A 16918-nucleotide genomic window follows, 5' to 3' on the forward strand; every position below is an offset into this window, starting at 1 on the left:
CGAACAACACGAGCGGCGGTCTTGCTTCCGCGCCGGCATGTCGTAAATCACAGCAAATACTAAGGTCATGTACTAGTTGTTATTGTCGCCTTGAAAGGCTTAACGCTTTAATCTCAAATAGTCTGTTTCTTACAAGTTAAACTTTGACGGATATTATATAAAATCTGACGTTCATTTGAAGAATAAATTCATATAAAAGCTTAATATGTTATTTTTTCGATCAAAGAAATATTTATATAAAATGATTTATCATTTTTTTTCAAACTTTTACGCGAGAAGAGTGAAAATTGATGTGATTTCAATGAATCAGAAGTTACAATTTTAATCAATCAAGAAGGTGAAATTAAATCGCCGTAGAAAATGCGACTCATTTCCGTGATTGATTAAAATCGCACAATTTCATACTCCTTTGAAGATACATATAAAAGCTTGAAATAAGTATAATAATCAAGTATAATAGAAAATGTGCCAATGTACGGTTAGAATGAATCTTTTGTGTCTAATAATATTTTTCGCGGGAATTTATGTAAATATTTCGCTTCGCAACCCACGCGCCGTTACTATCGGTTTTGTTAAATTAATCGGTGCATGTTGTTAAATTAATTATTTATATTTAATTATGTGATTGTACTGTTCTAACTTTAGCTTAATTCAGACTGCGTTTTCAGAACCCGTGATTTACGAAGTGAGAAATATACATAAATTCACGCGAAAAATATTATTAGTAACAAAAGATCAAGTTTGACCGTATATTGACGGCATATTTCTACTTGAGTATCATCACTTATGATTCATTTAACCCTTTAAAGCTCAATATAAGAAAAAAAATACGTTTTTTAAAAAGGCAAACATTCATTACACATGCATATAAATAAATAAAAAAATTCTTTTTAAATAAAAATGAAAAAGACTTTATCAGAGACCAGAATGTTCCACAAATCAAGAATTAAAGATGATTTTGTTTCAAAACTAGGGAGTCATTCGGTGAAAGTAATATGAAATAGTGGTTTTACAGCAAAACCACTAGGACGCAAAGGATTAATATATGAAATATATAATAATATAATAATAGATCGCAATTTATACAGGCATGAACGCGTAAATTATATCACTAATCAATTTTATTGTTTTTAACTGAAAGATATATCTAGTAACTTGGAGAGATATTTTTTATCTTAGGACGTTCTATTTTAATTAATACCCAAGATACGCTATTAGAGGCCATCCTATGTAGTGACTACAAATAAAGTAATGTTAATTTAATCAAAATAATTCAGTTGAAATAACCTCATAAATTTTAATGATTGTGATGAAACGGACTAAATTGCAATCAATATAATTAAATTAAAATCACTCTTACCAAAATTGCTTCGATCAAATTACCTGTTATTATTATTTTTTCATTACGCGATTCGCCGAAAATTACCGATGCAACTAGACGCTATTTAACGAAAATTAATTATGCATTTCGGATCTGATTATCGGTGCAGAGCAGGTCGTTCTTCACGTTAATTATGCTTTCATTCGTCCGTCCTTGCTCGGGGAATATTTGACCACGGTATAAGTCGAAAATAAGTTTTCATTTCGAACGAATTTGCAGTCGCGCGCTGATTCTTCCTCATTTGCGTTTAAACGAGATGAAGCAGTCACGCACAATTTATGTACCTGCGTAACGTTCTTAATCTGACACATAATCTCGCGTGTATTTTTCGCACGAAGAGACGCGCGATTTAATTACACGGCTAGCTGCACTCGCGTATAAAAGTCATTCTCATTAACCCTTTCGGTTCTTATGCCAATTTCCTTGGCAAATCTTGTTTTGTCATTGGTGTACATTTCTTTTTCCGGGATTATAATACGAATGAAACAAAAGTTTCGCGGGAAAAGAATTCACCGAACGGATGCAAACACGAAAGGGTCAAAGATACACGACTGCCGCGGCAATGAAGATGGCTGGTGGGCCTACCTTGGTCGAATACAAGGCAGCGGGTGGTCTTGGCAGCGAGTCCCGGGGGCAGAGCGAACCTGTAGGCCGGGCCCGGCGACAGCCCCAGCCCCAGACCGAGCGCCTCCGCGCCGCATCGGCCCCCGAACACAGGCCCCACTAGAATCACCCATATAACAGTGGTCATCAGTCATCGTCATCATCAGATAAGCAGACACAAAATTATCATCAATTATAGCAAGAGTTTGTCATGCACGGCGGAAGGCACCCGACGACACTTTCAGGCTGCTGCGGACACCGCGATTGGCGATGGAATAACAAATCGAAAGCCTTTTGTCGAAGCCTGAAAATCCCGAGAAGTCCTTCGCTCGAATATAATCATGTTCGATTAGTGGAGTCTTTAATGAGTATTATCAATATATTCGATAGATGTTTAAAGTGCCAAAATGTATGATTAAATTATTATTATTTGTTATGCTGACATGGCTTAGTAATCAATATTAATGATCATCAACGAACAATAAGACTAACATAGAAGAAGTCGTGCAATGTAGGGTTGAAAAAACGAGTAGGTATATTAACATTTCAAAGAAAATAAAAAAGAATTAGAAAACACAATTGTTATATAAGAATCATTTCGCACTTGCGTCGAGACGGTTTTAGCAAAAAATGTTACCACATCGTGCATTAGTCTGCAAATGCGATTAGTCATCTTCCAAACCGGAGGATAATGATTAAAACTTCACAAAATTTCTGTTTCTGATTCATCAATTAATTAATATTTACAATAATTCTCCGTCCAAACGTATTCATTATATTTTTTTATTTGATGCTGGACGTTCTCGGCATTTGCAGTTTTTCAATTATCAGTCGCTATAAGATTCGCGAAAGGTTCATAAAGCTTGCCGCTCGCTCGATTCAATTACGCGTCGTGCTTGTGCGACTCGTAGATCCCTAAATATACGTAGCGAATTAGCGAGCAGGATCAAAAGGTGGAGCACCAATATGCCCTCAAAGGCCCTCGTCGTTTTGCCTCCCGGTGGCTTTATTATGATCCCATATAGATATTACGCGTTGTCATTACGAGATAAGTTCCCAAAGGAGTTTATTGCTTTTTAGTATACATTCAGCACGTGCCGGACCGTCGCGCGTCGGCCGTCGACAACCCCCTTTAACTCCTCGTTGCGATCACCTACATTCCTGTCCCTCCTTCTCCGCCCCCCATCGAAATTCATATCCGGATAAATTGACGTTTCAAAATGTCAGATAATAAAAATTTCATTGGATTTTAATTTCGAGTCTATTCCGAAATTGAAAATAGAATTTCTGACCACGGAAATTACAAAAGGGAAGAGATTTATAAAGAAAAAAATTGTGATTATAAGAATGCTGCAGCAAAAAGATTATTTTCGATTTAAATTAAACAACTTCTATATACTAGCTAACAATTAGAAAATCTATTCGCATAAATAGTAAGCGAAAGAGAAAATATTTCAGAAGAAACGAGTAAGGACATTAACAAATTCGTTCACCATTATTTTTAATTTATGGCTAACTTGAGCAAAAAACTTTTCTTAGTCTTTCGAGAGAGTGAGCTAAGAAGTGGCTTCCACACAGGTTCTATTCGAATCTCGCGAGAGGAAGAAGGGAAAACGGCGCACAATACCCGGGCCATAATCTAAATTCATGTCTGACGGGATCCCGGGGCGGATAAGTACATCGAGCATAATGGCGGCGACTTAACATAACATTTTTAAATTGCGCCTTTGAGATGCAGAACGTTGGCCCACTGTACGCGCGGAGGTGGATCCCTTCTCTCTTTCTCGTTCACTTTTGGCCTTCTTGCCTCAGTAGCTTACACGCTGATTAAGACACCCGATACAATTAGGCGGCGAAAAGAACCTCAAAAGACGCGCGTGAGGGGAAGCCGCCAACCTTTGCGTGCCCACGAACGTAGAGATGTGTAACGGGTGTTCACGGACAATTCATTACCATCTTATTAGGCAGTGAAGAAAAAATAGTACAAATATATATTTCCTTTCTTCACATTTGTCTCAAAATTAATTTTCCACTGAATATGTTAAACTATATTAACTATCGCTGTTTTCTTTAAAATAAAAGGTCAAAGAGGTTACTTTTTTAGTTAGCTTTTTAAAAGTTTACAGCATTTTTTGTATATCAAATCTTTCTTAAACGAATCCCTTTTTGAAAGTAGATTTAACTTTCGATATTATACGCGATATGTACGAATTACGCTGTTGGTTATATCGAAAGAGTTAACGCCAAAACGTTTATATCGCGCGTTCAGTCGAGCTCGTCAAATAAACGAACGACGAGCAGCTGCGGGTTTCTACGTCATGAACGATGACGGACCAACGAGCACCACCTCGAAAAAGGTGATGCGCGTCATTCCACGCCGATCGATCGTCATTCGGTTGCGCGTTCGCGAAATGATCGCGCTCGATGATCCGCATTGACGGCCGAAAAACTTCCACGCACGTCGAGCACGATGCAGCCATGATCGAGTATTATCCGTCGCGTTCACGTCGCTTTCGAAAATCATGTAATTTCGACGAGTTCATAATGGAAGTCTTGCGAACGAGTGATTGGAAAATGGTGAAAATTTATGAACTACCGTACAATTGCAGTTGACGAGTAAATCGAAAAGTATACCATAGAAAATGAAGAAGAAATAAAGAAGAAACGTAACGTTTTCGAGAAATTTTATATTTGCTTGAAAAATAACATTCTTTATCGTCGAGCTTTTATATTTTACTTCCTTAATCTTTGTAACTAACACATTTCAAATGACACTAAAAAGATTTTAACGTAACAATAATATTAATTATACTGCACGTTTCTGAAAAATACGGAGAAAGCATGAAAAGCTTTACGAAACGGACACCCCGTAGGCGAAATCAGGTGTCAGGCGCGACGAATCGGCTCGTTTAAGCCGCGCGAGTCAAGTCGGCAGTGAAAGCCGCGGGACTTTGTTAACGTTAATCCTCGTGCGGGACTACCGTGCATGCTCGGCTTCACAGCCGAAAGGTTCGTCTCGCCAATTACAAGCATGGAAATCGTCATCTCGAAGATAATCGGGAATCAGCATCACCCGTCGCGTACAACACGCCATTAGCGTCCTCGCTTACGACTCGGCGAACGTCTTATTCGCTCGTTACGAGATCGCGTGATTCTTTCAAGCACTTTACCGATGAAATATTATTAACCGACTCGGTAGAATTCTTGGACGTGTCGTAAACGTTTGTAAAGTGAAAGAGCATATAGCTTCTCAGCACAACACTGTTAAAGGATAAAATTTTATCCTTTAATATTAAACCAATACCGTTAAATAATGTTTTATTATTTTTAATTAACACGTGTTTCGAAATTTATTATTGTTGACGACTTGTTATATTTTGAGAGGAGCAGTGGCAACCTGTAAGAATGGTTAAAAATGACTCAAATTGAGTGTAATTTGACATTATGAATTTAACGGTGAATTACTGACAAAGTACTTCAAGAGACAAGCAATGACAAATACCTACTCAATCATCTTATAATAAAAGTAAATTTTTGTTTTTCGTATACGCTGTAATAAATAATACCTCGAACTTATGAAACTCAACATATTCGGGATCTCGCGACTTTGTCGTAACTTCAGGATCTGATTTCCGAAGCGGTCCCGGAGTGCGTTCAGTGCGTATGTAACATCCGCTATACGTTTGTGGCAGCGCGCACTGAATATGGTTACGCATCGTGGTCAAGCTTGACCGGAGCCTGACTCCAAGTGTCTCTACCTGTCTACCTGGTGGATCGACGTCGATCGGAAACGACGGAGGCAACGCGCATGAATGAAGAAGCGAGGACGCGGACGACTGCCGTACATGGCAGAGAGACCGGCGACGACGAGCCCGGGAGCCGTGCGATCACCGACGAATCGACATCGTCGCAGCTGACAGCTCGATCCCTGCGATCTTAATCTGGCCGCTCGCAAGAAGGGAGAGAGAGAGAGAGAGAGAGAGAGAGAGCCGGCTGGAGGAAGGCCGGCCGGGGTAAAAAATCGCAGGGCACCACGGCGATCTCGGGCGAAGTCCGGAATCCGTCTGTCGGTCGGCCGACCGGATCAAGACACCCTGAATAATTCATCGCCGGGATCGAGCGCGCGGGGTCCGACGACAGGCAACGTCCCTGCGTGTTTGCGCTGCGCGTATTCGAGAGTGCGCGCCTCTACCCTTTTCCCTCAACGCGACACGAAGCGACGGCGAGAGCAAATTTACACGCTGTATTTTTGATGATTGTATCCTGAATAAAGAAAGAGAGAAGCATATAAACTACTACGTTTTTCCGCGCGAGGACAAAAATAATCATTCGTAAGAAATAAATGGAAGAAACTAACAATAAGTCAATTTAATATCCTCGTTTATTTTAACGATTATTCGGGGCGAAATATGCAATTAGCATTTATCTCTGCGCTAGTTAATCGAGATCAGTCTTTATACGTTGTATGATAAAAACTCATCTCGAGATGCATAAAAGCACGCGGCCGTCCCGCGCGCGCGCTAGCACGTTGGTTGCGAAAAGAGGAAAATGAGAAGGGTAAGAAGAGCGAGAAGACTCGAGACTGAAACGGGAGAGAGTGGATTGGGTTGCAGCGAGTTAACCGGCTCAGTACTCGGCGTGAGATCCTGTTAGACAACGATGTCAAACTGACGATACGACGCACGAGACGTGAGACGAGTTGGGAGAAACGAAGGAGAACCACAAGAAGGAAGAGAGCAAGCTCCTCCGAAGTAAACGCGATTATTAAAGTCAGTTTTAGGGAATACGACGATATAATTTCAGACAATCGTGTGATCCTACGCAAACTTGTTAAATCTTACTAATTGACCTGCATTATATACTGAAAATTATTTAATAACAAGAGAAATAGGACCGTTACGATATACAATCAAATTAGAATCAAAAGCCATATGATCCAAGCTTAGATCTTTGACAGCCTTATATTAGTTTTTGTGTATATATATAGTATATATATATACATATATTTTTCCAACTTATTTAACTGCGCGCCGATTATTTGTCGGACTTGAAACACAGTTATTGTTGGAATTAAAACCCTTCCCTCCCCGGAATTAAATCGACTCGATTTAATTTATCTAAAAACTGTAAAGAACTTATTGCAAAAAATGAAAATTATTTGTGCAATATTAACTCAGCTTTCAAACACAAAGAATCAACAAGAAATATGATTCTTCTAATTTCTTTAAATACCTACATGATGACATAAAAAAATTTGGAGTTTTGTATGAAATTATATGTTAGATTCCAAACCTCGCGTGCTAATTTAACTTTTAATAATATTATTTAATATCAATATTAAACGGAAAATTATATCGATATAAATAATTAAATCCTTTTCAAGATTCGATTATAATAAATTATTTTAACAAATTATCCAGCAATACGTATGGCCATTACACGTTCCATAAAAATAAAATTTGTAGTTAAAAGACAAAGAGAGACGAAGAGAGCAAACGGGAAGATGGAGACGGCATGGCAGAGAGCCACCGCGCGATAATCGACATCGATTTCCAACGTAGCAGCCGGCGTGTATCGATTGTGGAAAGACTAATGGCTAACGCGGTTAACCGTATTATCCCACAGCGGAAGTCCACCGATTGAAACGGGAACATAAATAGCGGCGAGTCTCGAATCGTCCAATTCGATATTAGTTTAATAATCGACGGGATGGTCGATATTCTAAATAACTCGATCTGCGGGAGTGTCATAGATAATATAAATAAATTCATCGCGCGAATAATGTGTGTGAAAGAGAGAGAGAGAGAGAGAGAGAGAGAGAGAGAGAGAGAGAGAGAGAGAGAGAGAGAGAGAGAGAGAGAGAGAGAACGAAAAATGTGTGACATGTAATGAAAAATAAATCATATCAGACAGCTGTGAATTTTATCATTTCATCATATCCTCTCTTAGAATAAATTTACGTTGAAAATAACGTGAATGTGCAACGTAGGTATATTGCATAAGAGATTTTGTAATGCAATATCCTCGATATTAGGTTCTATTTTTGATAATGAAAAATGATATAAATTTAGTGCTACGTGAAAGTATTAATTTCTTATTAATAGATCCAATTATATGATTTTGTCGCTCGATAATTCAATGCAAATTTCCGACGGAAACTATAAATGCTGCGAGAATGATTTATAAGCCAATGTTTTTCTTATCCCCCTACGTCCTCGAGGATGTGCAACCGCGGTCGATTCTCCGAGAAACTCATCTCGATAGTCTTTATTAATTTTACAACTTTTCGTAAAGCGAACGGGCCGCGCGGCCGGATCTGATGTAGTCGGTCCGCATAGTTCACCGCAACGTCGATCTTCTTCCTCCTCGCTCTCGCCACGTCTGGTCAGCGAAGTTTATGCCGCTCTTTTCGGGGAAGATTCTCAGGATTTTTCGTTCTCCCGCACGTTCGGGGGCCGGGGTCGTCAATCGAGCGAGTGCCGGAGAGAGGACGTATACGAAGTTTCTCAGGGCGTTCAAGTTTCACGGTGGTTGATATTTCATACAGAGAGGGTAACGGTGTACCCCCGTCGTCGTTTCACCGTCCACCACCGTACAGCGTCACCTATATAACGCTTTCCCCTTGTTATTACGCTCCCGACCTATATACACCCCATTGAGTAAAGTGCGGTTTAGCATCCGGCTTGCGCGACACGCGGGGCTTCCCTCTCGCTATCTCAGCATCATCTCAGAAGACCCCGAACGAGACACTCGACGTGCAAATTTTGCGGCGCGGCGCATAAAAACAGGTCGGTCTTTGCAGAGTGAACTTCAAGTTTAAACAGTAAGTTACCATAGCTATCCAAGAGTCCAGGACATCAGGATCTCAAAATAGTAAAATCCCAAGATCTCAAAATTATTGGCCAAGAAGATTGCGAGACTCGAGAATTGACGTTTTGTTCGAATCTAAAGATGACTGACGTCATCTGCAGAAATGGATGCAAAAGCGGGCGGGTTCGCGCGGGGATAAGAATCGCGAGAACGCGGTTCACGCGGCGCGCGCGCCGTATCCATTTATTTAATTAACATCGGATTTTTGCACGTGTCCGGGGGTTCTCACGGTGAGAGACAATAAGGACATTCATTCGTGTCTCCGTACACCGTGTCCGCCGGGGACACAGCGGTTTCTCTTAAGTCTTAATCGTTCGGCACGGAATGCGCGTTTAATGCAAAGGAGGACACAGCTCGCCTGTGTTTCACTTCGCCTGTATTTTCTGCTCCTGTCGCGCCGACACCGCGTCGGCTCTGTTTTACGATCTGTCCTCTCGGCTCCCCGCGAGGAGGTTCTTCAAGATCCCGGTGATCTAGCGACTTCCCCCGGCTGACGCTAATAGCGCCCGTGTTTCGCGCGATCTCTTGATCTCATTACGATTTACGCGGTCGTTGGCGAGCTCGGACGCTGCCTTAAATTTTAATTATATTCCATTAGCAGCTGTACATTCGTAATGCAAAATATAATAGAGATTGTAGAATGTTGATAATCCATAAATCTCGAAAATTTTTGTATAAAATAAAAATAGATTTATTATAATGTAGCTGTCACATAAATACTATATTTTATTAATAAATCGTCATATACAATATTTTTTAGATATTAAAATATTCTATGCTTTAGAATGGATTATAATAATTCTCATTGGTACATGTATGGCGAATTTTCTGAAGGGTCATACGTATCATTGGCGATATGTAGTAACATGTAAAAGCAAGTTGTTTAATTCTGTACTCAATGTTGGACACGATAACGGACAAATCGATAAAAACCAGTATGAAAATTTAATATTCAGGGTACGTCTGTGTATCGCAAAATTGTACGATAAACAGTCAAAAGCAATATTTCGCAACAAGGACAATTGCTTTGGAATTTAAAAAGAAAATCGATACCAGCACGACGCGAGTGAGAAAAAAGAAGCAAATAACGCTGCTGCGTGCACGTATGACTCGTGAGATTGAATCTGCAAGCGACGAGATCGGGTAATCGGAGAAGAGAAGCCATATTAAGAATGCATACAGATTATCTCTCCATCGTATTAAAATTCCGCTATCGATATTTCGGTTATGCATTAAAAAGCGCAAGAGTGATTGCCAATAATTCGAATTTTTGATATCGATGTAACGTAATACGAAAAAATAAGTAATCATCGAGAGAATTTGTTTGTTATAAAAAAAATGTATTTGTTCTAATGGCAGCTATCCAATATTCGATATCTAACTTAACAGCCAACATTAAATCGTGCAAAATTTAATGTTGCGTTGATTTTCTTAACATTTTCTCGCGTAAGAAATTTCGCAACACTCTCTTTATACGGTCGCAAAATTAATGCGATACAAAATATTGGAAAAAGATTACCAAAAATCTATTTATAAGAGGTAATCAGCTAATCAAACGAAAGGTTACGCGCGAAATTATACGAGGCAGATTTTATTTCTCGGCAAACTGGTATAAGCTCGGTCAGGGGATGGGACAAAACTCCACGGGACTGAAAGGAACGGGGAACGCGAACGCGACGAAGAGGGTGAAACGGCCTATCGGAATTATTCCGACCAGTCATCGGGACTTATGCCGCTTATGGGATTACACCGGCATTAGCTTGGTGGAGCTTGTTCTCCACCGTTCTGTACGAGATCCGCGATAAAGCCGGGTTACAAGCAGCATTTCTAGCGAGTCGGCCTCGGAAACTTCGCAACTATTTAGAGATCTGTTCGGTAATAATACATTTACGTTCCCCTCCCCCCCCCAGAACTCGGTATGAACGCGCGCTTACATATGCAAACGTTTTCACGTCCTAAATGTCTAGATTTCTCAATTTTTAACATTTCAACCGTTTGCAATTTCAAGAGATTACACTATAAAAAGATTTAATATTAAAATAATACAATATTAAAGTAGATTAGTTCTTTAATTCGATCTTTTAAAGATGTGACAAAAATTGTGCAAATGGGCGAGACAAGATGTCCTCTCATCGAGGTACCTTTAATTTGCTCCAAGACATGCACAGGCAAAAGAGGCGTACGCATCGAGTAAATTTACCGAACCAATTTGAAGGAAGGCTGATCTGAAGAATCCATGGGGATAGAAGAGCAAAGATAGGACACACTAGAACGGGAAAGAGAAGATGAGAGAAGAAGACGCGAGGAAGAGGAGACTACTTAAAATCTCGGCGTTTGAGGCGTATAAGGAGGAATTTTTTCGACGAGCATTCCGCTCCTTTAGGATCTCCGTCCGTTAGACACTTGGCTGAGCGCGCGCGCGCGCGCGCGCACGCACGTATCCTTCTTTGCCCTCTTGAATAAGGGCGGCTGGCTGCCAGGGGATGCGCGCGGATCTTTTCCCTGTAATTAATTTAAGAGGGTTCGCTCGAGCTACTCCGACTCCCGTGGCGTCTCGCGGATCACCGAGAAGACGAGGAGGGCTCCTCGTTTCTCCTTGCTCCCGTTCTCCTCCTTCTTAACGCCAGTTTTTCGCCCTTGCACACGCTTTTCCGCTCGATGAGGATCAATTCTCGTCGTTCGCGGAAAAGAAATAATTTTCCGTTAACAATAAAAATATAGTAATAAAAAAATAATTATCTCACGATATCATTGCAGCTTGTTTCAAATAAGTTTAAACGTTATAGTGTTGTCTGAGAACTGTCGCGAGAGAGTCTCAGTATCTTCTTAAATCACATAGATTTCCGTGACTAAGAAGCTTCAAACTCTCCAATTATTTAATCTCAACGTCTTCGGTGGATCTCTATCTATGGAAATGACAAAAATAGTTTCAGAATTCCACGCGTTAAGTCTACTATGTTAACAATCTACGAACAATAAGACTAGCAAGGTTCGCGCGTGACAAAAATGGGACGAGAGTTAAAGTCAGATTTATGTCTCTAATCGCTCATTATAATACAGAGCTCTCGCGTGCGATCTAACAGCGTCCTCGAGGTTGTAAATCCAAGAGTACAGTAGCATGTCCGCGAGTCCTTCTCGATCCGGGTGTAAAACGGGTGCTAAGCCTTGTGTGTCGCCGGGCACAGGGTGCGAGAAACGAGAAGAGAAAAAGGAGAGGAAGGAGAGGAAAGAGAGGAGGGAAGAGTTGAATGTCGTAGACGGAGAAGAGAATCGGGATGCCGAGGTGCTACTACTTCAAGGAACAAGGCCAGGAGAGAGGGAGGTTAGGGGGGCGCGCGTGGTAATCCAAGATTTATCTCGCAGTCTGTGACACCGGGACTGCTGCTTCTATTGCTTCAAGGGCTACCGGATCTCTCTCCGCTTTCGCGGGCTGGAAACGATTCGCGCGGGCGAGGCAAAAGAAAGACTTCCAGCTTGATTGCCTGTGCGAATCGTTAAAATGCAACGCGTTTTTAAATACACATATTGAATATACCAGACGAGGTCGAGCATCTTTATTTGTATATTTCTTTCATTTTATTTGCAATGATTTGAATTATCGAATAATATTGGCTGAGCGATCAGGGAGGGTTCGATAAGAGCGAAACGAGATACATAACAGTAATCGATGATTAAATATTGTGTGCAATGATTAAGAAAATTATCTTTCTTACGATTATTATACTTTTACGGAGATATTTTTAAAATAACTATCATGTTTTCATGAAAATTTCAGCTCATTGTTTGCATTCGTGATTTAGAAGGCGGGAAGTCGCGGAGTCGTGAGAACGTCCCGCAATTACACCACGTCGGTACATACATCCTCGGCATTATAATCTTCTGCACGGAGGTGAAGAAGCGAGAAGAGAGGCGGACGAGCGGTCCGGTCGTGATAAATCGTCGCGGCCAATGGTAGCCAGCCGATCTTCTCGATTAAAGTAAAATATATGGCAGCTTTAATTACGAAGAGATTTCGGAACGCGACTCCGCTCGGTCTCTCGCGCGAGAAAGCAAGATGGAAAGAAGAAAGAGAGATACGAGAGAGAGAGAGAGAGAGAGAGAGAGAGAGAGAGAGAGAGAGAGAGAGAGAGAGAGAGAGAGAGAGAGAGAGAGAGAGAGAGAGAGAGAGAGAGAGAAATGGAGAGGAGGGAGGGGGTGAGATCAAGTATCGAGGCGGAGAAGAAGAGGGGTTGGAGAAGGGGGCGACCTTTGAGATGCATTATTCATGGGGTGTGAGAAGATACGATATGATCCAATATGTGGCCCGCCCATACCTACTAACCGCCGACGAAACCTGCGAGAGAGAAAGAGAGAGAAAGAGAAGAGGGAAGGAAAGAGAGAGACAGAACCCTCTAAGCTGCTGAAAATTGGTCCTCGAATTTTCGCGTAATTTAGAATACAAGGGATGCCGCCTCGCTAGTTTCCCTCGTAGACTCGCGGCTGCGAGTCGGTCGGAGCAACGTGTAATCGCGCCTATGTTATCGAATCTGTCGTTTCCCCCGTCCGCGTCTACCGTCGTCCATATGGGCTTCGCGAGTTCTGAATATTTAAAGAGATACGCGACTCGTGCGGTTCTTAAGATGATGCAAATACGATCGAGAAGCTCGTTGCGCGAAGCAAAAACGAAGTACCAGGTAAGAAATAAGGTAATCAATGGAATCAGAAGCAATTTGAGATATACTGTTGGTATTTTAATCGACAATTGCAAAATCTTTGCAGAAAAACTAGAATAGTTTTATATTACATAAAAGAAATACGCAATCTCAATAAAATTTAAAGCATAACAAAAAGTAATAATAATAGAAAAGAGGAATTTAAAAGAGTTTCTTAAAAATTATTACAAACAGTTTAATGCCAAATTATCAATTTGCTGACTCTCGTTCCAGTTCTCAATTAAATGTAAGAGACACTATCTGATCGTGAATATAAATACTATCAATCGACTCTCTCTTTCTAATTTTTTTTACAAAGTCTTTGATTTAAATGAAGTTTAAGTTTTCGCAAATCGCTCAAAGAGAATTCTGACTGAGAGAACGATCTAGAGTTCACGTGGAAAACTTATGAGATCTTTGAGGATGATTGAGGGAACGTGAAGAGATTCTTGGCGAAAGTAAAAGGCGTAAAACGCCGAGAGTGGATGTTCAAATGGTTTAGCATTCGCATCTCTACGCGCCCCTACGCACCCTTTACGTTACGCAAACGGATGCTCGAGAGTCCCGAGCTCTTTCGGCACGCACGCCTATTTTAACGATACAACGTTGCAAGGATAAAGTCACATTTACAACGATCGAAAAAATTCTCGAGACGTGCGATCTCACGATGTTTGAAAGAAATATCGTAATCTCAAAGAAAGTGAGATGTATTTTTAATCAAAGAATAAATTATTTGCAATATGGGATTAAATGTGAGTTGCACAACATTCCATTGTTCACACGTATTACATTTTTAAACTATACAAAATTAAGATTCTTCTTCAGGGAAGGAGATGTTCTCCGACTTTTCGCAGCAAACGTGGGAACCACGAACACGGGAACATTACTATTATCCTCGTACACCGGAATGGGCCTCCGCGATCAAGCGAATCGCGATGTGAGCACAACTTAAGACCGTACCATCGCCGCATCGCCTCGTGTGTTGCAGTTGCAGGCCGCACGAGCGGTCGGTCGAGCGAGCGACGCGGCGCGGTGTATTAACACACAATGAGATAGTTTTGTTCCATCGCTCCGAACGCGGGACCGCGCTTGTTCGCCTCGATGTCGGCAGCCACGTTTCATGCCACGGATACCTGATGCACCGGGTGTCCCGATAATTCGCTACGAAAAAAGCGTCGCAGCAGAGAGAAAGAGCGAGCGTGCGTTCGACCGTTACTTGTCGACGAATTATACGCGTCGCGTATATGCGATCATGTTTACGAACGAGGCATACGGACGTATGTACAATCGCGCTTAACAATACAGTCGGCTCTCTTCTCCTTTGGGTTAGCGGAAAATGCCCGAATCGATCGCAAGACGATTAGATCGCTGTAAAATTGCACGTGTGACAAAATGTACTCGCGTTAATGAAATATACGTTCAAAATATCTCTAAAATTTTCTAGATAGATTCAGCAATTCCAAAAACGCATTTGTCGTATATTAACCCTTTCGTTCGCAAGTCCTATTGATAGACGAGAAACAGCTGAACCCAGCACATATACTACTCGAATGATTTTTAATTGCTATTCCTTGGTTTACGTTTAATAAAGTGTTTTCTTCCAATCGTTTTCTTTCTTTTAAATTTTACACGCTAAACTATAAAAATCTTGATCATTGATGTAATCAGTAACGCGCGTAAATGTTTATGAAATAGAATGTAATATGTAAAAGAAACAGAACAACAGAAAACTGGTCGTTTTCCGATGACGTTATACAATGCAAAATTCTTTATATACTATATAATTTTGCGCTTATTCTCAGAGGGAAAATGGCTGCAACTCTGGCGAGCTACATCAAACGCATTGACGCGAATTATATACGCGAAGTCAAGCGCGGCGTATAAAAATGCGGAGCGGGGCAAACACGGTGCGTGTTGCTGCGTTGCGCCAAACTGTAAACTCCCGACGTTAACTCACGCACTAATGACTCGCTATAGAGTCCGGATCCCAAACGAGTGAATTAAATGAAATCGCAGTTCCGCTGCGACGGCGGTCGTAAAAAAAAAATCATCATCCTGCGCAATCCGCAGAACCGGCGCGGGAAAAATTAAAAACTGCCGGCTGCCCGCGCGCTTATATTTAAATCGAATTATCAACTCCGCCGGTTTTTAACGGTCGCCGGCGCTATGCGCGCCGGCCGTTTCCGCGATAGTTTATTCGCTAAACCAAGCGACGAGATCGTTAGTCGCCGGTTTTGTAACCGTTGATTCGACTGCTACAAAGAAACCGGACTGCTGGCTGCTAAATGGCCGCCCCGGGAGTATTAACCGGAGATCACCGATCGAAGCCGGCCACCAGGCAGATAATCAGCAGATGGAATACGGTGTCGATCTGCGACGTTAGTGCTTTATATTACCGACGTATACCGCTAATTGGAGGCAACCTCACCATCGAGCTCTCGTCATTCGAAGTCTCAATGCTAACGTATTTAATTATAATTAAAAGCCGGTACAAACGATTAGTGCAAATAGCGATTTCCGAATCGCCGAACAAAGTAGCAGCCGTCGCCTCTTCATGCTGGTAGCAGCTTTAAGAGGACTAACACGGCTTACGTTCTTGATATGCAGAAAAGAGTACATTGGATTTGATTAATCCTTGAATTTACAGACGAGCTCGATTTAAATCTTGTATATTCAATCATAATAAAAATTATACATTAAAAATTTTTTTTACATTTATTATGTTATTCCCCAAAAGTTTTGTTAAAAACCATATACATATAATTACAACAACATATATTGAATTTATACTTATTATTATTACCAAATCATTCAACGTTGTAAAATAATGCAAGGTTAAAATTTGCAATAAAATTTCGGCACATAACTGTTACAAATATTGTAAAATAGAAATCAGAGACAACTGTGAAAAATATTTATTAATATATTCTTATTGTTTAGATTAAGAATACTGAAAATTATCTCGGTGTTTATCGCGATCGAAAAATTTAACACCTTGCGGATGAGTATTTCGCAGACACCGTGTCGCGTGTTGCGTGCGAGGCTCACAAAGACAGAGCCATTCGCGATTGCTCTCGTACCATTGCGTCCGGGCCATTGTGCGCGGACGCTTTGATAAATTACCGAATAATTGTCAAATGCTAGAAAACGACGAAATCGAGAGCGATTTCGGAGCAGGAACCAGCGAAGACACATGAGAAGGTATTGACCTTCTCCGTTTCATTCTGCTTCTCGTATAAGACTGGTCAACTTGTACGCCAATCTAACTAGTACGGATTATCCGACTGCCAAAAAGTTAGACAAGCAGTGTCCTAATAAAAACACAGTCGACTGTTTTTAGTAAATCTTGATTAATAAAGGAGTGCTTCATAAC

General features: G+C 40.9%; 1 protein-coding gene across 5 annotated transcripts in view; it reads right to left on the reverse strand.

Annotated features, from left to right (window-relative positions):
• Window positions 1-16918, reverse strand: part of LOC139777639 (E3 ubiquitin-protein ligase RNF220) — a 170646-nt gene that overhangs the window by 127321 nt on the left and 26407 nt on the right. For 4 of the 5 annotated variants that reach the window (XM_071715204.1, XM_071715200.1, XM_071715202.1 and 1 more), the window contains one exon: window positions 1967-2104. The exons of the other annotated variant lie outside the window; for it this stretch is intronic. In XM_071715204.1, the coding sequence (XP_071571305.1) occupies window positions 1967-2104 (138 nt within the window). The remainder of the gene's footprint in view (window positions 1-1966; window positions 2105-16918) is intronic. 5 annotated transcript variants of the gene reach the window in all.

The sequence above is a fragment of the Temnothorax nylanderi genome, unplaced genomic scaffold, assembly GCF_030848795.1.
Source record: "Temnothorax nylanderi isolate EJ_2023f unplaced genomic scaffold, tnyl_v1.0 TNYL_tig0156_pilon, whole genome shotgun sequence".
Taxonomy (NCBI): domain Eukaryota; kingdom Metazoa; phylum Arthropoda; class Insecta; order Hymenoptera; family Formicidae; genus Temnothorax; species Temnothorax nylanderi.